General features: G+C 40.4%; 1 protein-coding gene across 1 annotated transcript; it reads right to left on the bottom strand.

The window, feature by feature from the left end:
- Nucleotides 1–2656: 2656 nt before the first annotated feature.
- On the bottom strand, nucleotides 2657–4850 carry LOC113297468 (cyclin-dependent kinase inhibitor 1-like). Its single transcript, XM_026545953.1, has 4 exons — nucleotides 3918–4850; nucleotides 3758–3822; nucleotides 3312–3521; nucleotides 2657–3204 (listed from the first exon to the last, which is right to left on the bottom strand). The coding sequence occupies exons 1-4, from the start codon at nucleotides 4422–4424 to the stop codon at nucleotides 3135–3137; spliced, it is 852 nt and encodes a 283-aa protein (XP_026401738.1). The 5' UTR covers nucleotides 4425–4850; the 3' UTR covers nucleotides 2657–3134.
- Nucleotides 4851–25872: the final 21022 nt, after the last annotated feature.

The raw sequence follows: 25872 nt of genomic DNA, 5'->3' as shown, positions 1-25872 counted from the left end.
GAAACATGCAAATTCTGTACATTGCTGACGCAGTGCATATGTTTTAGTACCCTCCCTTCCACCAAATTGTTTATAATAACAACATTGGCAACCTTGTGTAAATGTGTTGCTACTTGCTACGCGATCAAGGAGATCCATGTTTAATTCTTTTACCTTGGCGTCTGAATGGATGATTACTTAGTAAAATGATCTTCTACGTCAGATTAGAGTCTGGAACTCCTTCGCAAGTGTGAGTTCACTCTCCATAGCAACGAATGCAGTTTCAAACGACCACCAATAGCCGGTGGATTTATCATTTTCCAATATTGTAAATGCATATTTTCAAACACATGAAATGTGAAGTAAACGAGGAGGAAAATGATGATCGTTAAAACTACAGTATCAAACAATCTATAACCAGAAAGAAAATGATATGTCATATATATCTGGGGGTGAGAGCTGGCCTGCTGCTTAACTTAACTGCTGTTGGTGGGAACAAAAATTGCAGTAACTGGCCGTTCATAATGAAGAAGAGGACAAAGAATTCAGGGTCTTATCGATATAGCTCTACCCTACAAAGGATGGCAGGCGCAACAAATGTCATACCTAAAATGCAGTAAGATGCAGCACTCCCGCCTTCTGTATCTATTTACTAATGCGGCAAGCACCTCGCATATATGCCGTACGGCCTACACCAATTATATGTTAGCGTTTGCGTATGCTAACCTCCATAATTCTTTTAATAAAATTTGGCAGCATGTACTGCATTCAGTCTTCAATTATCGAATGAGCTTTACTTTGAAGTATCTACAAGGTATTCTTGTTGCATTTAGTATTGGTGTATTGGGCAAATTTAGTCCCATTTAGATTTAGATACTAATCAGGGTTGGATATTTGGTTATTTGCATTTAGAGCTTGAATATAATGCACATAACGGCTCCTAAATCAAGTATCCGTGCATGGTGAGAAGTTTTCTATAAATGATGAAGATTCGGGCGATGACGAATTCCGAATTCAGGTCACTGCAATATTCACACAATGCCATAGAACTGCACAGTGAACTATTGATCAAAAAGAATTAACTCAATACCCAAACATGAAGCTAATGATCAAATATTCTTATCCTTTACCTTTTGGATTAAAAATACTAGTATTACTGTAGCACTGAAGTAGTGAACTAGTTGTTGGATGTGTACGTTTTCTTGTATCAAGATAGTGGGTCCATTTCAATGATCGGTTGTTCAGGAAGCTAATATGTGGGGTCAGATAAGAGTGGTACCATTTCTTCTTTTTCCCCATTTGTTAGTCAAAAGATAGATTTGAATTCTCATGGAAGATGCAATTGCATATAAAATGAGTCATGTGACAAGGTTTCTGCACATCATCCATCCAGCCAGCCAAACATATACTGATCCGCACAGTAGAAACTAGGTATAAAAAGTAAAAGGACTGTTGTTTCTAATTTGTTTGCTTCGCTCATAATATTCTTCTAAAACAAGTACAACAGTTAATTTTTGGACCATTAACAGATATGTTCATGCTACGTACAAATAAGCTAGGATTAGTTTTGAGTTTGATATGTTTAATGTACAGTAGCTACAGCTAGAGGAGCAGAGAAATCAGATATCATTTTGGACCACTTATCCTCCTCCTCATGGATAAAGTTAAGTAATCTCGTCTACAAGACTATTATTATCCACCCATATTAAAGGAAGAAAGAAGCCAGCCGACACATAGTATGCTAGTTATTGCCTAGTTCATCAAACAATTAAAGCATGAAAGAATCAGTAAAACTGCGTTTCTCTTAAAACATTTCTTCACATATATGAGGAGAAGCAAGGATTTAGAAATGGAAGGACAAACAAAAGTGGACGGTGCACACGTTTTCTTTTAAGCAAAAACTGATGAGCAATTGTATATTGCTGGAGATGCATCAACCTGCAAACTGTGATCATGACAACTAGCCTTAACAACTTTACCATTGTGTATTGGAGTAGACATGTTAGTCTCGTGATTACAGTTTCCTTTACACTGACAAATTAACATCTAATTCAGTGTAAATGGCTATCATCATGATCAATCTCGTAGCCAGAGTAAAATGTAACTTCCATTCAGTGAAATACAATTATTATCTTAGGCAGCAGCCCAAGCTAACATTCTCTTCCACCACAACACTACAATAACATATTAATTGTGCAGCAGATCCAATGCAAAGTGGGAAATGAAAACGAAAAAAGGACCACCACGTGTAACTCGCAACCCTCCACCTTATTTTTGGCGTATACATCCTTTCTCTTACCGATCCTCGACACGTGTTCCTACCTATCCATCACACAATTTGTCTCCTTTTTACTCTCTCTCTAAACTTCACCATCTCTCCCCCCCAACTTCGTCCTCTCCGCTGTAATCAAAATATTCTCTGTATTTTACGGTTTTTACCCCACAAATACAATACATGACAGTCGCATCACCAATACACAATCGTCAAAAACTCCCATTCTTTACGCCCAGGATGAAAAAAATATCGAAGGAAAATCTCTCCGCTCCCACTCCGGTGGTGCAAGCGGAAACTTGGACATTTTACATTTACAAATAGTCACTTACAAACTACAAATGAATTTAATGGCAGGAAAAAAATAAGAAAATGCAGAAAGAGAGGAATTTGTATTCTAGGGACTGGAAAAAAGAAACTGACTAAAGAAGTAACAACAAAACAAACAGACTGTACCACACACTAGAGAAGAAGAACCCAAACAAACAAATAGTAAGCCAGAATAGAAAAGGAACTTGACAGAGAAAAAGATAGACATGGATAGAAGAAAACCCTCGACATCTAGGGCTACAAATCCATGTTTCAAATTTTTCATTTATTTTTTTTTTTGGATTTTTGTTTTACAGAAGCTTCTCTGAATCTCTGATCTGGTTGTATATCGTACACATAAAAATTAAAGCTAAGCTTCTTCTTCTTCTTCAGATAATAGATACGAGAGAGATTTGTACAAAAACCTAAAATGGAAACAAAAACTACCTAGAATTTGCAGAATTTTTTCATCAGGTTAAAATATTAAATTATAATAATAATAATTTAATTTCTCTTTTAAGTACTAAATTTGCTAGTAGTACTACTTATTATTGAAGATCCAATTCTAGTTGGTTCATTCTGTTAATCGAACCCATTCATAACGACCTTCCATGGGTAATTCTCTTACGAAATCGAAATTATACCTGCAGCCATAATTTAACAACAAAATTATAACTCAGAATTATAACTCATTTTATCAAATAGTTCAAAATTCTGATACGAAATCCACAGTTTAATTTATAACTTTTACCTTTCAGAGAATCGCTGTTGTTCTTTTTTCTCAGCTGCTGAAAAGAAATCATCAATTTCTGATTCTATCGATGCCATCCTCTCTTTCATTGATGAGGATGTTTGTTGGTGGTGGTGGTGGGGTGAGGATGTTATCAGACGCCTCTGTGTTGATTCCAGATCTCCTGATTCTTCTGTTCCTCTTAAATTACTGGAGGGAGTCGTCTCCCTTCTGAAATTAAACATTGATGAAAGGATTTCAAAAATCATATCAGACAAACAGCACATGAATGGATACATACTGAATACGAATTCTTATAATCAAGGAGGAGATATGATAAAGATGAAAGAGATGTGAATTGAAGAAAAAAGATGAAGATGAAACCAGTTTTTATACACTAGTATGAGAATTTGAACCGTTAAGAATCTATTCATTTAGAGGAATGAATTTAAGGGGTTAATTAAAACCTTTTTCTACAATCAGAAGAATACGTTGAATTATCCATCAATTCAAAACCTTCATCACCACCACCCTGTGAATTTAACACAAAAATCATACTAATTAATACCAGCAGCAACTAAATTGGAAACTGAAATTTAATTAAATTCCAAAATTTGAAACATCTACCTCTATTAGATCTACAGCAACCGATGATGAGGACATTAAATTCTTATTATTATTAGCAAGCATGCTTGATCCGTTACTTGAACACCGAGAGTCAAAGTGGTGATGAGAAACATTATCCGCTACCGCCGATGAAGAACACGGAAGTAAACGGTGATGAGCCGCTCCACAATTATCAGAATTCTTATCCCCGTCTGAATTATTATTACTAGTAATTGGAGTAGTAGTAGTATTTGGTTTCTCGGAGAAATTAGTGATGAAAAGCTTACGACTACGGAGTTGAAGAAACGACTGTAATTCATGACTAGAATCTGTATTAGAATTAGTATTAGTACCAAATTTCCTTTTCCTTGCTGTAGTTGTTGTAGTACTAGTAGTTGCAGTAGCAGCAGAAGCCATGGCAGCTAAGGTTCTAGCTCTCGTCCTTACACCTACTTGTTCTTCTGAAACTTGATGATGATGATCATTACTACTTATTCTTGCCTTACATTTCCGCATGTACTTCCCCATTTTTACCAATCTTCTTCTTCTTTTTCGATCCTCCTAATTCTAATTCTTTGTTGAGAAAATTTGGGTTTTTTTAGTTTGAGATTAAAAAACAAATATATCTAAAAAGAGAGAAGGAGAAAGGAAATGGGAAAGTTGATTCGGTTGAATCGTTTTGGAATTATATATATTCGTTTTCTTTGATTCCGTTAACAGTACCGGAAATCTATAGAAACGGGAATTTCATGACGGCCCTGTTATGTTAGTTGTAGAGTAGATTGTCACTTGCTATTTCTTATGTGAGTAACACTTCCATGTGTTGAGGCTTTGCTTTGTGGTGGGAAGTTGGAATCTAATTAGGTACATATAATTACGAGTAGATTTGTGTTCGTGTAACAAATATTACACATGTTGTTGATCTTCTTTTTTGTTGGTGAATGTGGTTTGTTTTTGCTTTGAGAAGTTATTACATGATTACGTTATTATCCAACTAAAACTGCAAACGGATATTACCTAAATCACTAACTGAACTATAAATCATTTCTAGAGTGTAAGCATAGATGTGAAACTTTTTTATGGCTTCGATTTGGATATGAAGGTAGCTTGTTGTTCTTTCTGCTTATGGTGCTTTCGCAAAGATGCAAATATGCGGCTATGCGGCCTATTGGAGGATGATGCATCATGATGCAAATACATTACTTGGCTTCTACGCTTCCTCGAGAATGCATCATGATGTAAATGTATTATTTGGTTAAAAAGCAAGAAATGAAAAACGGATCTCCTCTCAAAAGTTAATTCTTAAGAGTTAAACATGGACGCTAATACTAAAACAAACAAATTTACAAGGCTAGGCATGAATATTGATAATAATAAATATGATAGACTGTTCAGTATTTTCATCATCGTTGGTACTGGTACTTCTTCTCCTCATCATATGGTTTGCAGTCAATTAGGCGTGGTTATAAGAAGAAAAATCTTAAACGAAAACAGAAATTTTATTTAAAAGCTCATGAAAAAAGCTTTCAGATAAAACACTTTAGATGAGTTTATTAACGTAATTTTCTCTTTTTCATTTTTTTTCGTCTTCTTTTTTCAGGAGGTCCTAATTTTATGTCCGTCTTCTGTTTTTCGTTTTTATGTTCTTTTACAAGTAGATTCTTAAAATAAATAAATAAATAAAAATCAACCATTATTTAGCTAATATGAAAACGTTATGCACTTAAATCAAAGACGTTAATAGGTTGTAGACCACTAACACCTCATTAGATAGCATTTATCACGTTAACGCCATCTGAATATACTGATTGGGATGGGAAGTAAATCCTGAGAGTCTACTATGATAAGAGAGTTAACGTGTTATGTAATATTTATTATATATCTAATGGGTAAGTGATGTTGGTTTTTGTATTTAAAGTAAATTGATTGTGTAACTTGTATGTTTGTTTGTTTATCCGGTTAAAATAAGGTGCGAGAGCAGTTAATGAACCGAAATATGAATGTTTCATAGATTCTTTCTTGACTTTGATTACATTCAGACGTAATTATTAAAGTTTTTTTAAGACAACCCTCGGAAAAAATTGTCTAATTATTGTCGCAAGATAGGTATTTGTTTTTGTTTTTCCTTATTTGTTATTACGTCAAAAAAGGCACAATTCTGAGGTAATTTGGTCTTAATTTGTCATCTTAATTTATTTTATTTAGGATCTATTAAAAACGAAATACTTTTAAAAAATAACTTAAATCTCTGACTTCGTTATCCCAAATTTTGAATACGTTCATCAAGATTTTGTTCCTTCAAAATGACTAATAATAGTAGTTTTGATTTTGTTTTTTTATTGTTGGAAATTAATCTTTTTAATGGTGTTTTAACAAAGGTGTTAGGGAATTACTTACATTATAGCATAAAAATTTGGATCGACGTAAAATGAAAGACAAACATGATTCAAACGTAAATAAAATAATAAGTACATGCAAGATTTAACGTGATTTAAAAGTAATAAACATTGTGTGTGGATATATTATTTGCATCCACCAAAACGGTTAAAGCTTTTTTTTTATCACTATGAAACCACTAAATAAAGAATTCTACAATTAACATTGACGATTCAATCAACAAACTACGAGTCAATATTGTGTTGATCATAAGTCATAAATTAACTTTTTTGGACAAAACGGTATATAACTCAACGAACGACATCTTCAACCAAACAAAATAATGCTTGCAACATTATTGCATATAACAAGATAATTTTCTTATAATGTCTAGCATAGACGATATATCTTCCACCTTCAACGAGCAACACAACATTCTTCTTACAAAATGATGTTTTATCAGATTTATAACTAGTAATTCATTAACGAGCTATTATCTCCAAAACCATAATGATATACTCTCTCCGCACCAATGAATGATTTGTCTCTTCTCATAATACTTCACCTATAGAGGTGGAATGGAATCCTTCACAATCTGTATCTTAAATAACCTCATTATAAAAGTCTCGTTATTTAATAATCACACCATTGCTCTCTATGCAAGCTTGACCTCCCAGAGACATGGGAAAGAAAAACTTAACATATTTTTTTAATTAAGATTAGGAAATCCCTCAAACCTGGAAACAAAAAACAAGGCAACTCTAAATCTCCATAATTATATTTTTCAAAAAGACCATCACGTAACTGAATCATAATTCAATTGCTCATGAAACCTTTGAGTTACAAAATAAATAAATCAATTACGAAACGATGGTTTTCAAGCACCATGATAGGGTTTATAAACCAAATCGCTCCTACTCAATGAATTTTTTGAAAACTTTTTAAAAAAAAATATACGACTTATGATCAATCAATAGTTGAATTATGAAAACAACGTTATTGCTATTATATAGTTGATTCTTTCGATAGTTTAGAGGAAAATATTCAAAATTGCACCTATACAAATTTCGAGACGGCTATTCTAGGGTAAGAGAATGTATGCAATTAATATTTGAGCATAAAATAAGTTATTTGTAACTTATGTATGGCCTTATTTGCCGTTTGGAAACTTGGTGCTTCATAATTCTACCTTTGTAGATAATATTTATGATTGGATTAACAAGTATCTTTTGTCCAACAATAACCTGTGCTACTATATTTTAACCACAGCGTGGTGTCTGTGGAGGGATAGATGTTTTCATATATTCCAAAAAAACCCACTTAATGCTTTAAGTACTGCTAGAATTGCATCTAAACTTATTAGTGATACTAGTGAACACCTTACTCCCAGTAGCCCTAATAATCACTCTTCATCTAGTCAAGTGCACGCTCCACTATCTGATGAAGATCTACCTCATGATTGTTATGGTTTACTGTGATGCTTCTTATGATAAAGACACTAATAAATTGGGTTTGGGTATTGTCATTTTCAACCAAGTAGGTGATTGCAAAGGATGCACGACAGTCGCAGGGAAAGCCATGAATTCCGAGTAGGATGAATGCTTAGCCTTACTTGAAGCTGCGAAAAGGGTTAAAGTAAGAGGCTACAACAAAATCTGCCTTAGAAGTGAATATAAAATGCCATCTCTTTTCTTAACAAAAGTATAGATCATATTAACTAGTTTAACAACTTTATTTTAGAAGACAGTCTCCTTATTTTAAGTGATCTTAGTTTTGTTAAATCTGAGTTTGTTAGTAGAAATTTCAATGGTTAGGATGATAAAGCAGCTAAATATAGTAGAAGATTCAATGTATCAGGCGAATGATTGGACATGCATAGATCGTCCATTTGGCCTAAATACGATGTAATCCTTTTCCATATCAATATATCTTTCTTTCCTGACAAAAAAATAAAAATAAAATAAAACTAAATAACTATTAAAGCATGAAATAAGTTGTTTGTGTAACTTATGTATCAGTCTTGAAGAGAACATATCCTGTTACGTTGCATGGAATATGATAGATCATTATGTCACCATGCACGAGTAAACCGAAGTCACCATGCACGAGTAAACCACGGCATTGATATATCATTTTTCTTAAATAGGTGCATTTTTTTATGGTCAGTTATTTTCACCAAGTAAAATCAACAACATTGATGTTATTGCAATTTTGCAAAACCCAAAAACTTAGGGTATGTTACATTGCATATTTGTGGCTTTTATCAAAGCTGGCATTATTACAGTTTTGCAATACGCAGGTTATACTGCATGTTTATGTCCTTTATCTAAATCTATTTTCTAAAAAATACAAGCATAGGGTGAAAAAACTGTAAACTGGTTTAGTAGCAGTTGGAGAGGTTGGCGAATTGATATGGCGAAAACAGTTCAGCCAGATGTGAGATGAGATAATCGTGCGAAGTAAAACTGTGTTCCCGCATCTTGTGGTTTCATGCATCATCCGATGTTCATTTGGTAAGAAACGGATCTTGAACACAATAATCGTACAACTGAAATAATTAGTGTTCTACTAAGCAATAGTCTCGGCAATTACCACTCCTTTACTTGACTAAGTCTACCGATACGGATCATACACCGTGAACAACAAAAGGAAAGTTAATTATCAATATCATCATTTAATGATTTTAAGACATGTTGATGAGTTTTTTATTCTTTTTATCCGTAAAGAATGTGGTGCTGCAGAGTCTCTTATCTGTCGACATGTAGGTGAATATTTTACTTATTTTTTTACATCATGGACAATGTGGTGTTGACGAGAGTCCCTCGTATCATCGACCATTAACTTTACCACTGTACACTACAATGACATAGTTGTTGGTGAACATTTACACACCAAATACATTACCTTGTACAAAATAATCGAATTTCAATTCGAAGTTCTCCCACGGCTGCGAAGTCATATTTTCACGAAAGGGCCGCTTAACAAGACCGTACTTTGAAAGGTGCTGCAGTTGGTTTTTAGTTGGCCCTTTAAACTACCATGAAAGTTGGTGCAGTTGGTTTTTAGTTAGCCCTGAAACCAAGAAGAATTAAGCATTGGATCCTGTCTTGCTCGTGTGGTTTTGGACCAATAAGAGGAACGTTGTTGTTGGGTAGTTTGATTATTTTAATGATCTGCTTTCTAAACACAATATCATGCTAACTACTTTAGCGGAGTAATTTATGCTTTGACCTTTGGTAAATACATTTCGTTAGTGTTGTAAACTTGTTGCACTCGAGTATTTTGAATTATTTCTTGTCAGCTGATTAAAAATAAAAAACCTAAACCTTACACGGTTGCACCTCCTAAATTACATTACAAAATTCTAATTCTCGTTCATCGAATTCCGACTTCGTATGAACAAACTGTTATTCAGAATGGTTTGTGAGAAAAATTTTGTTGGGGCGAAATTCGAAGGAGGGACGAAGGACAAATGATATATTGATATGTGTTTTTAATTCCCATGAATTTCTCCATGCCCCTTCGAATTTCGCCCCACATCAAAAAATTTCTCATGGTTTGTGGCATCCAAAAATCATGCGGTCGAGCACCTAGTATTGGTAGCAGATCGACAAATGCTTTCACTTGCTCACTGTCTTATTTACTGTTGAATGCTCGGAAAGTTTATCTCCTCTAACCCCAAGAACCTCACCATTTCAGTGCAGTAATAAAAATTACTGTTCTCTATCTCGGAGTCGGTGTCATACAACAACGTCCTGCACTTGGTTGAATTTTATACCAAGAATATACGCGCCAACGCCTTGTACTTTGAAACCATTCTTACGCAGTTGTAGCTGGGACCGTGTTATCTCTAAATTCTCTGTATTGGGATCAGTTTAATAAGAATCCAGTTAAGCCAAATTAATGGAAGAATGTGTGTACTGTCTTGATATTTAGTGCGGAATAGCTCGACAAGAGCACATGGATGTTTCATATCTACCACGGGCTACGGCGTAGCTATTGGCACGGAAAGCTATACAAAGTATTTACCACCTGATCTTTATGATGGTCCCTCCCTCCCCAGCACCAAAACGGAGTAATACCCTGGTAGCTAATTTAGTTTTACCAAGTCCTTTTCCTTTCTTGCAAACTTTCTCAAAGTTGCTTTGCTGATTAGCATCCAATTTTAAAGCCAAAAAGTTAAAGAGCAAAAACAGCATAGAAAGACATGAATAGAGAATCAGTAGCTACTACAGCTTCTGGGATGAAAATATTTTACCCAACTAACAATCAGCAGATTATACCATGCACAAAGTAAAATTGTGATTGAGAATAAAAGAAAATTGTGGGGTTTTGGTGGTTGTAGATGGCTAGATAGATAATATAGACTAGTCATAAGAATAGAGAGTGAATAGACTGGAGAAAGGAAGAGGATGGAGAATGGAGCTGTCACAGGGATTCCTTTTTCATGTCCAAAGCTAAAAGACTACACTACTACGAGTACTCTAGTGCCTTTTCTTTTGGTTTTGGTTGGCTCAATGGATCATTCAATAGTGGTCCACCAAGAAGGAATCAAAAGAGCAATAATCATCGTTACTTTTTTTTCACTGCATAAATTGAACCTTTTCTATTCTCATCCATGCATTTTCTTTTGCGGCTTAATTGCATTCTTTTAAATGCTTCCCATCTTTAGCAAAGGGGTTGTCACATATCCCATGCAACACGAAATTCTATGCCTATATTTTGTTTTGCTTGATAAAAGGAGAAGAGAGAAAAAGGAAAAGTGGGTTTCATATAATTGTAGCATTATCAATAGACCATATATCTACCTTGATACCTACCTAACTTTCTTGTTCATGATATGGGTCGTTTGAAAAGATTGTACTGCAAATGCCTGCCTTACCGAATGCGAACAAACGTACGACGATGCAGCCTGAAATTTAGATTGTGCAGAACCAAACATAAGCTAGATTCGCCAGTATTTTCTACAAGATGCTCTTACTAAAAACATGATGAAATATCCTTTCGACTGTTTAAGGGTGCCCCTATATAAAGCAAAAGGATGAAAAAAGAGAGTAAAAAGGACGGGCTTTCAAGTTTGTATTGACTCTTCAAACAAAGTATATTATAGAATTTTGACAAAGTATATCTTCAAGTCATTGTTCTTGATTACTCCATGCATATGCACATAGGTCCATTAAAGTTTAAAGATGACAAATTATCTTTCGGGAAAGAGTTGAAAAAAGTATTTTTGAGTAAGAGAAATGCATTAAATCACAAGAGGGTGAGGCACATTTTTCAAGACCACCAAATAAAAAGGAAAGACATGTTCACAACACCGAATTACATTATGTCAGACGTCTGTCCCTTCCGGAAATACTCCTGGAACCTTCATCCACAAACAAGGAGATGCACGACTGGGGACTGCTTACCACAGACCATATCAGAGGAACTGAATTCGGAAGAATGTTGATCGATGCTGACACCGCTATCAACATCATTCCAATGAAAACCCTCAAAGCAGCATGCATCACTCGACAAGAAGCTACTCGCGATCCATCTCAATCAGAGACCTTGAAGGAACGCTCGGAAATACTTATGGCTACATCAATCTCAAAGTGAACATAAGTTCGACCTGGACAGAAACCAAGTTTCACATAATTAGGAAGATCGAGGATATGACATGTTCTTCAGACGAGCGTGGATCCACGCTGAAAAGATTGGTACTGACAAAGCGCCTTTGGTTGCACATCTCTCCAACGAAGATAGTTCTGATCCAGAAGATTTCGTGGACATTCCATCATCAGAGCACTTGGAGGAATTTCAAACTTTGACGAGGTTGAAGCAAGAACCTGCAAAAGATGCATATACATTCATCAAGAGGTTCCGCACTCAGGCAAGTCTCATTCTTTCCATGTCTATGTCATTTATTTCCTCGCATGCTATCCTAGCATGGGGACTCAATTCTGCTAGCAACTCTGCAAGACGTTATGAATGATAGCTTCACCGCATTAGTATTTTACCAAGTGGTTGAATCTGACATGTCTCTGAATCGAGTACTGAGACATTCATTACTGAGATGATGTCCAAGCATGGCAAAGAACACTTTGGGCGTTTATCCATAGCCTTGCATGAGTTTCCATATGTGCCACAAAATCAGAAAGCTCTGATGTCTGCACAAGTGTTGAATCTCACTACCGCAACGAAAGGAATGCTGAATCAACAGAAGATACTCAGGGTCGAGACGATCAAACCTAAGATATTCGATGCTTAAGGGATATGACGCTTCAACACTCAAGCATCTAAGAAGCCTTCAGATTGTACTCCCAATCAAAGATTACACCTTCGATAATGGCACATCTGGCTTCAACACAAATAATTCGACGATGACACAATGATTCAACACCAGCACGTCAAAGTTTAACTGAACTACAGTCGATAAGTCTTCATTATCCCATGATAAGACTTCTGAAGCAGATGCAACATCATTCATCCATGGATGGTACAAACTCCTTCAACATACATGGGGGACTTGATCTTATTGGAGAAATCGATTCAAATTTATTTCAATAAATGTTATCCACATAACAAGTTATTACAACCTGATGTGATTTCATGAAACTTCATCAACGGAACCTCTCTACATCACAAACCTTGCGCGACTGAGGAACTTCCTCTCTTCACCAATCACATCCAGAATGGAGACTGCCGTTGATATCTGCCATAACAACATCGATTCCCTGACGAAGCCACTTCACATTAAAGTCATATTCAGGAGAATTTGGGTTGAAATCCTAGTACACCTTCATCTTAGGAATGCTCAAATCACCAATTACTTCGTGCATGTAATGGTGGAGCAAAGACTATGTCGATAATCTAGACATTTCGGTCTCTGGAGCAGCTCCAGCAATAGTATCGGCATCAACAAGGATACATGGAGGAACTCCATTCATGGTCTCAGCATCAACAAGAATTTCTGGAGAAAATTCAATCGTGATCTCAGCATCAACAATAGTCTCAGGCGCAACATCCGGCTTCATCAACTATCCATTCTCTGATGCGTTACTCGATGGATCGTACTTCTTCAAGCCCTATTGATTCATATCAAGATGTGTAGACATGAAAACATGTTAACATAAACGTCTTCCCAAAGCTTGCACGGCGGACGGACACAAGCTAAAGTCTTCTACAAGATGTTCTCATCGCCTCTACAAATAAGATACAATACATTTCAGGACATGGGTTTACAAAAACTTACCAATGGTTATGGTACAATGCTTCCTCAATGAAAGATGTTCGCCTATGTCTCTTCTACAACATACCAAAAGGGCGCATCAATCGGACATACGAGCTGAAAGATATGGCCTTTACTGTCAGGTCTATGTAATCTAAAATTTTTGTACGGGATTATAATTTACAAATGTGCAAGCTCCGTTGGCTGCCCTCTACAACTCCAAATTGAGTGATTCTTTTCTCATGTGATAACTCAGTCTCTTAGATTCAAAATTTGGGGTTAAGCATTGAATTCCGACTTCGTATGAGGTTCATACAGCTTCCAGATACAACATGCAAGCAGCAATTCTTAGACGGGATTCATAACTTCCACAATCGATTGGTGTCCACCGGGTCTTTCCAATAAGTCATTCATCAAGGTACCTCCAACTTCGACCACCTAGGTCTTTACATCAATTTTTCTACCTAGGCCCTTTATCTAGGTCTTGCCAGAATAAGGCAAAACGAAAAGGAGAGATTTAACAAAATACTGGGGACTGGACTCGCCTGTGCTAATCATTCATCGTAAAAGTAATGCTACCACTGGGACATGTAATCATGGTCATTACATCATCACCTCTTGAGAGAAACCTCAGTTATGGTCCCGTGACCAGGGTTTCAGAAGTGATGTTTCTACGACTGACAGAAACAAGATGGCACTGCAAGCACCATGCTCATATATCAATAAAGGGGTCCTGATCTCAAATGAATCAATGACATTAAAATCCTTCACCAACCATTCAATATACAAGCGAATGGTCTGAAGACACAACAGGAGTGTTTTACAACAAGCTCGTCTGAGATGCTTTTACACTGTCCCGCACAAAGCAGCGAGCTGGAATAAATTGGTGAAGAATTTAGGGATTGGTCATATACTATTCTCTTTGTATGAATGTACTCTACAACATATCCAAAATTCATAGCAATTGGATAAACGAGCAAAAAGATGTGACTAAAACTTTGGACTGCATGACAGCTGAAAATTTCCTAAAAACCTCTTGGAAGTTTATTGTTTCGTCAATTTAGGCCCTTAAAAGGTGCTCAAAAGCCGAAAAGATTCTTTTCTAAAGCTTGGAAATTTTATGAAGATGAATAAACATGGGTAGGTCATCAAATACGGACATTGTATGAAGATTCTACAATATTTTCAATGAAGACCTAACTTCTGAATTTTCTGATGACGAATTATGACGAAATTCTTCATTCATCCACATCTGAATCAGGAGCTACACCATCAACGCAAGGCCGAACTTTATCTTCAGCCGATAGTATCACTTGCGAGTCGGCGGTTCTTCTGCTGATGAGATATGAGCTTTTCATCTTCAACTCTTTTCTTCTGAGATATTTTACCACGTCTCTGCTTTCCCTCCGCATTTGCTAAGACCAAGAAAGCATACATCTTAGCATGAACTACTCTAAGATGATCAAGAGACACCATGTATCAGCTTTCCAACATCCCTGAAAGGTTGATTCACCTTGGCATGAACATCTACAGAAGTCTTCATCTTTGACTTGATATTTCTGGAGCGTTCCCCGGAAGAGCCAGAAAGGTGGTTGTAACTGGAAGTCACCACTATCTGAGGCGAAAGACATGGAGTCATGGATATACCAATAACAAACACGCAACAAAAATGGTAACACTCCTACTCTTACCTGTTTACAATTTCATTAGCTGTAATGACTATAAAACGAAACACCGAAAACTTGCTCGCTCCTTCAAACCTGCAAAGACGAGCAAAGTTCATAATTTAAAGTCATAACTTGACTTTCCACAAAGTGGTGAACAATTCACATAATTTTCACCATGACCAAATCCACATAATCTCACCGTGTGAACATTCACTGATTTTCTACTGTGTGAACATACACCATTGAATCACAAAATTCACGTAAACATTATTTGATCACACATAATTTTTTCTTTCAACAATTGCTCAAAAATCATAAATTAGTTTTCACAAAACCGTGAACAATCCACATAAATTTTTGCTCGAGATTTATTCTCTGATAGGCAAGATTGAAAAGTAGTCAAAAACATCTTCGTCTCATCGTTTGTGATTCCATAATATCTTGTTTCGTTAATCGATTAAGATTATTGTGAGGTGATTGATAATACTAGGATGTTCTTCGGGAATATAATTCTGGTTTATCAATTGGTTCTTGTTCACCTTGATTTATCAAAAGATGAAACAAAACTCGTAGGTATATCTGTGGGAGACAGATTTATCTATTCAATATATACTTTTCTGTGTAAGACAGATTTGTTTATCAAGTCTTCGATTTTGGATCGTAGCAACTCTTAGTTGTGGGTGAGATCAGCTAAGGGAATCAAGTGAGCAGAATCCGGCGTTGTTCAAGAGGCGTAAGGAACGCAACTAAACCTTGATCAGTATGAGATTGATTAGGGCTCAACTACATTCCAGTCTGAAGTTAACTTGCAGTAGGTTAGTGTCTGTAGCGGCTTAATACAGTGTGGTGTTCAAATCTGGACTAGGTCCCGGGGATTTTCTGTATTTGCGTTTTTCCTCGTTAACAAAATTCTGGTGTCTATGTTATTTCTTTTCCGCATTATATTTTGTTATATAATAGAAATATCACAAGTTGTGCGTTAAGTTCAATCAGTTCTTGAATCCGACCTTTGGGTTGTTGATTGAATTGATTAACACTTGGATATTGGTTTGTGATATCGTCCAAGTTGTTTCTCTTATTCAATCGGGCTCGCAAATTCCTATTTGTTTGATAGCAGATTGAATTGAGAAAATGAGATATAACTCTTTGATATACTTTTCTATAGATTGAGCCTAACTGTCTAGTTGATTCTCTTGAAAGTATATTGGAGTTTGTCTATTCAGATTGCCAAACGAAATATTGGGTGTGGTTATTAGACCCCCGCTTTTTCATGAAGGATGAGTCATTTATTTACTCCCTGTAATTGCATCTCTTTCATTTGCTCTGATTAAATCCTTTAGTTATTGAGCCATGATGATAAGAGATATTTGAAAATAAAGAGTATTTTTGGATCTTTTCTGATCCATTAGACTTCTACATCCGGTCCATGAACATCCGTGTCTTTCTTGGAGTTGTAGGGTTTCCGCATCAAGGGTGTCATTCTCTTCTTTGCAAACATATATATATTTTATATTATTTTGCCTTCCCTAATGCTTGAGGCTGAAAACGGTTTCTGCTGATTTTGGTAATTTAGGGTGTGTGGGTGAGAAACGAGTTTAAACCCTAAACAATGTACTGCAAGGGAGTACTTTAGATTCGAGAGATCAATCTGTACAAATCCGGCTTAAACCAAGAAATGGTCGTTCCAGACTTGATTCGGTCACAAAGTGAAGGAGAAGAGTTGGTTTTGGGGAGGGAAGCGAAGAGAGTGTTGAGACCAGAATAGTTGATTCTGGAAAAGTAGTTGTTTCACGACTTGTATCAGAAAGTGGGAAGCTAACAGATGGAAAGCTAGCAAATGTTTCTGAGTGTTGTATGCTCCTGACCTGAACTTGTTGTTCGATGGAAATAAGTAATGCCTATTTATACAAGTCGAAGTGAAACGTACTCTGGTCTCATTAAGAAATGGAAAATGGGTGAGTAAATGGGAGGAGGTGGTAACCGGTAACGCCTGGAATTGATGTTCCATAAAAGAAAGCGTTTCACCATTACTCCCTGTATTTACTAACTGCCTCATCCTTATGACACTTTCTTATAACGGGCGTAGTGTACGTCGCACGCTGTAAACCGCCAAACCAATACCCAATGAGTATCCCCCAGTTTGTGACATGCGTTGATGTCTCGAGTGTTTTCATGGAAAACATGTAGCACATTGTTGTTGTCTGGCAAGTTGAGCTTGGGAGACTTGCCGGCTTGGTGGTGACCTTCAACGGTCGAGATTTTGCATCTTAAGAGGAAAGGTAGCCGTTGATTATTGCAACCCTTCGTTTGGTATCCAGTGACATGAAAGTATGATCAGTATGGCTTTAATATGGCCTAGTTTAGGCGCGGCCAAAAGTTAGGGTTTTGGATTTGTTTAGGCGCGACCAAACTAGGGCCAAAGGTTGTCATGCATTAGTTGGTAACCTTGGACGGCTAAGATCTGCACCTTAGATGAAAGAGTGGTCGTTGATTGTTGCATGCCTTCGTTTTGGTAGCCGCATAGGAAAGGCCGGAATGGTATGGCGCGGCAAGGTGGTTGGCATGCCATTGGCACATGTGGCATGACATGCCTTGGCGCGGTTTGGCGTGGCCAAAACTAGGGTTTTGGGCAAAAGATTACCATGTGTTGTTTGGCGACCTTGGACGGCTAGGATTTGCATCTAGGATTGAAGGGTGGTCGTTGATCGTCACACGCCTTCGTTTTGGTATCCGCATAGGGGAGGCCGGCATGGTATGGCGTGGCAAGGTGGCTGGCATGCCATTGGCACATGTGGCATGGCCGGCATGCCTTGGCGCGGTTTGGGCGTGGCCAAAACTAGGGTTTTGGGCCAAAGGTTACCATGCGTTGTTTAGCGACCTTGGACGGCTAGGATTTGCATATAGGATTGAAGGGTGGTCGTTGATCGTAGCACGCCTTCGTTTTGGTAGCCGCATAGGGAAGGCCGAAAAGGTGGTTGGCATGCCACTGGCACATGTGGCATGGCATGCCTTGGCATGGTTTGGCGTGGCCAAAACTAGGGTTTTGGGCCAAAGGTTACCATGCGTTGTTTGGCGACCTTGGACGACTAGGATTCGTATCTAGGATTGAAGGGTGGTCGTTGACCATCGAACACCTTCGTTTTGGTAGACGCATAGGGAAGGCCGGCATGGTGGAGCCAAGGCAAATGGCGCGGACGGCTTGGTATAGTGGGGCCAAGGGTTTGGCACAGACGGCTTGGCATGGTGGGGCCAAGGAAAGGTGCGGTTGGCTTGGCATGGTGGGGCCAAGGAAAGGTGTGATTGGCTTGGCATGGTCGGGCCAAGGGTTTGGCATGCCATTGGCGCATGGTGCGGCTAGCATGGTTGGGGCCAAGGCAAGGTGCGGTTGGCTTTGCATGGTGGGGCCAAGGGTTTGGCATGCCATTGGAGCATGGTTGGCATGCCTTGGCGCGGTAAACGTGGCTGGCATGGTTTGCTATTGGCACAGTGGTGCGGCTGGCATGTTTGGCATGCCTTGGCGCGGAGATGTGGCTGGCATGGTTTTCCATTGGCACGGTGGTGCGGCTGGCATGGTCGGCATGCCTTGGCGCGAAGATGTTGCTGGCATGGTTTGCGATTGGCACAGTGGTGCAGCTGGCATGGTTGGCATGCCTTGGCGCGGTAGCCTGAGAATTAGGGTTTGGCATAGATGATGTCAGTCCATGTTAAGGGTTCTGCCGTGGAACATGACCCATAAAAAAAAGGGTACCCCGGTAATTCTTGCGTAGGCATGCTGATTGATTTAATAAATGTGCTAATGGTCATAGTGACGTCATGTCAGTTGTACAGTTTTACGATTTTAACCCTAAGCTAAAAACCACCATCAACATTAAGTCCCCTGCTTAGCTCGGAACAGGAGAATTGTTGCGAGGTAAGCATAAGATGGTGACGGGCAAGGATAAAAATCGAAACAACAAGTCGTGGAAAGATGGTCAGGAAGGTCCGACTAACCTTTTTCGAGAGGTAAGGAGGGTCCATGATCCTCGTGTTTGGTGGCCTTGCGTAGATTCTATTCATGGTGTAGATCGTGAAGTGGTGAGATGAAGATCGTCGGCTTAGTCTGGCTATGCATCACCTTGTTAGGGAACATCATGACGCTGGCTTGGTGAGTTGTTGGTGTTGGCGCGGCAAGTCATGGCACGGTACGATGGTGCAAGGCATGACACGGTTTGGTGAGGCAAAGCATGCACGGATGGAGGTGCAAGGCATGACACGGTTTGGTGAGGCAAAGCATGCGCGGACGGCTTGGCGTGGCGGGGCCAATGCATGGTGTGATTCTGGCGAGGCTAGCATGGCGGACGGCTTGGCGTGGTGGGGCCAAGGCATGGCGCGGTGGTCTTGGCATGGTGATTTGTCTTCGCGGGTCCGATTGCCTATTTTTCTTACTTGACTCAAATAGGAAGTCCTTTCCTTATTCAAACTCCCAAGTATCACGCCTATAAAAGGAGGGCCGACCTCTCCTTTTATTTCACACCTATATTTTATTTTATTCTGGCCGTGTGGTAACAGTAAAGCGGACGAGCGAATTCCAGGTATGTCTCCCAACACTTCCTCTTTAACTTTTTTTTTTAGTGCAAACCATAGTTGTAGGCGTACCTTTTCATGAACTTGTACAAATATTGTCCTTCTGCGTTGGTATGAATCCTAGCCGTAGGTATGCTTTTCATGAACTTGTAGTAACATTTAGGTACCGTAGTGATGTTGGCCGCCTCAATTACCATGCAGAGTAGGCATGCATGAGCTGGTAATTGTCATTCCCTTCCCGTGAAAACCTAGCCTCTAGGGTTTAATCCTTTTTTCCTGGTGTGTCCGTGTGTATGGTTCCCGTGGTGGGGCGCGCCTCCTCGGTCGGGCGCAAATTTCCTGTTGCAGGGTGCGGCCTTGGCATGAGGTAGTGATGCAGGGTCTGTCAATCCCCATTTCTTTGCCTATGCGCATTATGACTTTGAAACAAATTGGCTTGCGTCCAGGATGGATCTCCTGTGTCTGATAAAATAATTTCCATGCACTTTCCGTAATAATTTCTCTTCGTATTGTTCTATTGTAGTTATTTCGAATATGGAAGTAGCGTGAGAGAATTTTCGTTAAGATGTCATTTGAGAAAAGTTCTGTCGTACCGAAAGATGTTGGCAATTCCAAGACAAACATAGATGATGAGTTCTTTACAACATCCGCCACGATTAGGAAAAATCATCCCAAGTATGTGTCGATTCTTCTGACTGGTCCGGAAAGTGAAGGAGAGGCCTGGTCGGTTCGTCTAGGAGGTGTAATAAGGTTTTGTCTTCAGAGGAAAGAGTATCATGCTTCTCCTATTGATTTTAAAATCTCTGTGAGTCTGTTGCGTCCCTTTGAGAAATGGATGTGATTCATGATGAGCCAGGAATGTGTAAAAGCCAGTTTGACCAAGGTGCAGATCATTGATGTTGTCGCGGCTTCCGCAGTGCTTCAAATTAGGAAAGATATTCCAGGCTTGGTTGATTTTATTTCCATATGGTGTCCAGATACTCACACGGCCATATGCAGGTGGGGTGAAATGACTATCTCCTTAGAGAGCGTGGCCGTGTTGCTGAACCTTCCCGTAATAGGAAACCTCGATGTCAAATTGTCTGCAGATGAAGAAGAAATGTGCGCCGCTCTGTTTGCGAAATAAAAAGGATTCGTTCGGAAAGAAAACGAGACGAGGTGCTTCTACGGCTGGTGGGTGTCTCAGTGGTTTCCCGATGAGTTGGACCTGAATCAGAAGAATAGTACGCTTCATGTCGCGGCGTTCTTGGCTCTTTGGTTATCCAGAGATGTTTTCGATGACGGCTCGGGTAAGAAGGAGATAAGACAGGAACTTATAAATTTTTCCATAAAATTGGCAAAAGGTGTCGTTCTCCCTATTGGCGGCTTGTTTCTTGGTTCTCTGTACACACACTTGGATCAGTTGGTCGCGGATATGTGCGCTTCAAATGGTTACATGAAAGTGGATTTGTATATTCATGCGGCCTTTTTCCAAGCGTGGCCGTGGGAGCACTTCGAAAGGTATGCTCCAAAACCGTTGGTCGTACTTCCCGAGTCTTGGGGTGGCTCTAAAATACTGCGCTGGTCGAATAGGCGCCCAAAGATTGGTTCGAACCTGGTTGGATTCCTTGACAACTCGCACATGGTCAATTTTCGTCCATGGGCTCTGGTGCATGCGTCCATAACTCAGATCAGTACCTTTGCTCCTGCTCCGAGCATGTTTTTGTCTTCTGATAAAGAGGATATGAGTGTTGGAGAGATGATGTTCATGCGAAGCTGCACGCCCGGTCATGTGTCGTCTTTCTTTCGAGGATCTTGCAAAGAGGTCTCTTACAATATCGATAGGGAGGCTCGGCATATGTGTTTTGACCAAGGGGTCCCACTTGTTCGTCATCCGGTTATTCCAGAAGTCTCGTTGCCAACTGGTCTCGATGCTACTGTTCTTGTATCGGGCAAAAATCTCCCTTTCCTGCTTGCGGAACGAAATCCATCAACAACCTCCAAATATAACATATTTTGGCAGGATGAGATTCTCGTTTTCCATGGATTCGTGAATGATGTGGTAGAAAACTGTCGCGGTAAGACTTCTCCTGTGGTTTTAGCGGAGCATCCACTGCTGAGGGATGCTTCTCCGCCCAAGCGAAAATCCGTTAGCCCGAATGCAGATAGTCCCCAAGTGAAGGAGAGAAGATCTAAAAGCTGTGCAGATGGTTCCCAGTCAGTTTCGAAAACCCTACCGACTTTCAGTTCGTCCAATATACGGGTACGTATGATTTTCCTCTTGACTTTATTTGGATCGTGTATATCCTTGTTTCTTTTCTGAGTATCCGTCTTTGTATCTTTCCTAGGGTCTCAGCAGCATGAACGCCTTTACCAAACTTGCAAGTAGTCAGAAAACATCGCTTGTCGAGACGGAGGGTGGCGGTGCGGAGCCTATCCATGGTGATGGGGAACCCGAGAAGGATGAAAGTTCAGAGTCCAGTGATGGCGAGAGTAGTTCTTCCGACAGCAGTGCTGAATCTTCCTCTAGTTGGTCTGAAAGCGAATCAGTGAGTCTCCCGCATGTTTTTTCTTCTTTCCTCTCTCCCTTTCTCTTTGGAAAATATCTAATCCGTGATATCAAAGGGGGAAGCCGTTTCTGAAGATGGCCCTGAGATGGAGACTGGCAGAGATACAGCTTTGTCTCCAACTGTGGCAGCCGCACCGGGTGACCTTGAAATGGATGTTGATCGAGATGGAAACGTCGTTGTGACTTAGACAATGGAGAGTACTCCAGTGGCCGCAGGTGCAATTGTCGTTAGGAATCCATTGCCTGTCGCTGATACAGTCGCGGGCGCCTCTTTCGATCCTCCATACCCAGTTCCTCATCCGGATCATGTGTTGATCGGGGGATTTAGCGTGCCAGCCAAACATGCGGCACAATAGACTAAGATATGGGAAAGCTACGGACATATCGCCACGACCAAGAAAATTACTAGTCGATTTGCGTTGGTTAAGCGTGTGGAGAAAGCTTTGTCTTCGATTGACAACATGTGCAACGTGACCGGTCATACTGTTTCTGAGGATGTAGTCTCGAGCTGGAGGTTCCATCGTGACGTGTGTGTAAACTTCGAGTTCAATGTACCTTGGTTCGTTGAAGGTCTCTCTGAGATTAAAAAGTTGCTGGCCGAAACAGTCGAAAGTCCTTCTGCGGATATGGTGAAGAAGCAGGAAGCGGAAGTCGAAAAGTTGTCCAGGAAGTTGAAGTTGAAGAGGGCAGCTCTCCAAAGCACGGAGGAGGATTTTTCCAAGAAGAGCAAGCCATTGTTGAAAAACTTTCCTTGAACGCAATTCTGTCTTCTGAACTTCTTATGTTAGTTTTTTTTTTTTGAAAGGCAAATGAAACGCCTAGTTTATGGTTTTGATTTCCAGAATTTTTGGGTTGGTAGACAAATGTTACCCTGAGGGTTTTGAATTATTATTTAGAATGAATCGTTTTTAGAATAATGATGTTTTGGTTATGAACATAAGTGTCATGAGTACCCCAGGAGAGTCATGGAATTGTGAATGTTGTGCGATAGAAGAAAGCATGAAGCACGGGAAAATATGGCTATTGGTTTTTATTTCCCCTGTGAAGACTTGAGGTAGTAGACCATGTATTTTGTCTAGCAAGACTTACTCGGTTTTTCGGATCTTCTGGTGAAAAAGGAATCTCCCGGATGTAAGACCGAGTTTTGTGGGAAACATCACTGTGACTGTGGAAAGTCCCCAGTCATTCCTTGTCGTGTCGCTGATCCCTGGTCGGATCGTTTGCTTCTAACCCCTCGGAAGTCCCCAGTCGTCCCTTGCCGTGTTACGACTGGCAATCGAGCCGCCTGGTAGCTGAGTCGTTGATTCCTGAGCGGATCGTTTGATTCTACTGTCCTGACGTCTAGGTCCAGGTATGAGATTGAGGATTGAAAACTGACGTCGTGACCGAAAGATCAATCTCCCATTGTGGTCGCCAATTGTTTGAGGGTGACAATGGTTTCTGCTGATTTTGGTAATTTCCGGTGTGTGGGTGAGAAACGAGTTTAAACCCTAAACAATGTACTGCAAGGGAGTACTTTAGATTCGAGAGATCAATTTGTACAAATCCATCCTAAACCAAGAAATGGCCGTTCCAGACTTGCTTCGGTCACAAAGTGAAGGAGAAGGGTTGGTTTTGGGGAGGGAAGCGAAGAGAGTGTTGAGACCAGAATAATTGATTCTGGAAGAGTAGTTGCTTCACAACTTGTGTCAGAAAGTGGAAGCTAACAAATGGAAAGCTAGAAAATGCTTTCTGAGTGTTGTATGCTCTTGACCTGAACTTGTTGTTCGGTGGAAATAGGTAATGCCTATTTATACAAGTCGAAGTGAAACGTACTCTGGTCTTATTAAGAAATGGAAAACGGGTGAGTAAATGGGAGGAGGTGGTAACCGGTAACGTCTGGAATTGATGTTCCATAAAAGAAAGCGTTTCACCATTACTCCCTGTATTTACTAACCGCCTCATCCTTATGACACTTTATTATAACGGGGGTAGTGTATGCCGCACACTGTAAACCGCCAAACCAATACCCAATGAGCATCCCCCAGTTTGTGACATGCGTTGATGTCTCGAGTGTTTTCATGGAAAACATGTAGCACGTTGTTGTTGTCTGGAAAGTTGAGCTTGGGAGACTTTCCGGCTCGGTGATGACCTTCGACGGTTGAGATTTTGCATCTTAAGAGGAAAGGTAGCCGTTGATTATTGCAACCCTTCGTTTGGTAGCCAGTGACATTAAAGCATGATCAGTATGGCTTTAATATGGCCTAATTTAGGCGCGGCCAAAAGTTAGGGTTTTGGCTTTGTTTAGGCGCGAACAAACTAAGGCCAAAGGTTTCCATGCGTTAACTGGTAATCTTGGACGGCTAAGATCTGCACCTTGGATGAAAGAGTGGTCGTTGATTGTTGCATGCCTTCGTTTTGGTAGCCGCGTAGGGAAGGACGGAATAGTATGGCGCGACAAGGTGGTTGGCATGCCATTGGCACATGTGGCATGGCATGCCTTGGCGCGGTTTGGCGTGGCCAAAACTAGGGTTTTGGGCAAAAGGTTACCATGCGCTGTTTGGCGACCTTGGACGGCTAGGATTTGCATCTAGGATTGAAGGGTGGTCGTTGATCGTCGCACGCCTTTGTTTTGGTAGCCGCATAGGGGAGGCCGGCATGGTATGGCGCGACAAGGTGGCTGGCATGCCATTGGCACATGTGGCATGGCCGGCATGCCTTGGCGCGGTTTGGGCGTGGCCAAAACTAGGGTTTTGGGCCAAAGGTTACCATGCGTTGTTTGGCGACCTTGGACGGATAGGATTTGCATATAGGATTGAAGGGTGGCCGTTGATCGTCGCACGCCTTCGTTTTGGTAGTCGCATAGGGAAGGACGGCATGATATGGCGTGGCAAGGTGGTTGGCATGCCATTGGCACATGTGGCATGGCATGCCTTGGCGTGGCCAAAACTAGGTTTTGGGCCAAAGGTTACCATGCGTTGTTTGGCGACCTTGGACGGCTAGGATTCGTATCTACGATTGAAGAGTGGTCGTTTATCGTCGCACGCCTTCGTTTTGGTAGCCGCATAGGGAAGGCCGACATGGTGGGGCAAAGGAAAATGGCGCGTACGTCTTGGCATAGTGGGGCCAAGGGTTTGGCACATACGGATTGGCATGGTGGGGCCAAGGCAAGGTGCGGTTGGCTTGGCATGGTGGGGCCAAGGTAAGGTGCGGTTGGCTTGGCATGGTGGCGCCAAGGGTTTTGCATGCCATTGGCGCATGGTGTCGCTAGCATGGTTGGGGCCAAGGCAAGGTTCGGTTGGCTTGGATTGGTGGGGCCAAGGGTTTGGCATGCCATTGGCGCATGGTGCGGCTAGCATGGTTGGCATGCCTTGGCGTGGTAAATGTGGCTGGCATGGTTTTCTATTGGCACAGTGGTGCGGCTGGCATGTTTGGCATGCCTTGGCGCGGAGATGTGGATGGCATGGTTCGCCATTGGCACGGTGGTGCGGCTGGCATGGTCGGCATGCCTTGGCGCGAATATGTGGTTGGCATGGTTTGTTATTGGCACAGTGGTGCGGCTAGCATGTTTGGCATGCCTTGGCGCGGATATTTGGCTGGAACGGTGGTGCGGCTGGCATGGTCGGCATG

This window comes from Papaver somniferum, chromosome 1, assembly GCF_003573695.1.
Source record: "Papaver somniferum cultivar HN1 chromosome 1, ASM357369v1, whole genome shotgun sequence".
Classification (NCBI taxonomy): domain Eukaryota; kingdom Viridiplantae; phylum Streptophyta; class Magnoliopsida; order Ranunculales; family Papaveraceae; genus Papaver; species Papaver somniferum.
This window is presented reverse-complemented; position numbering and strand designations above follow the sequence as displayed.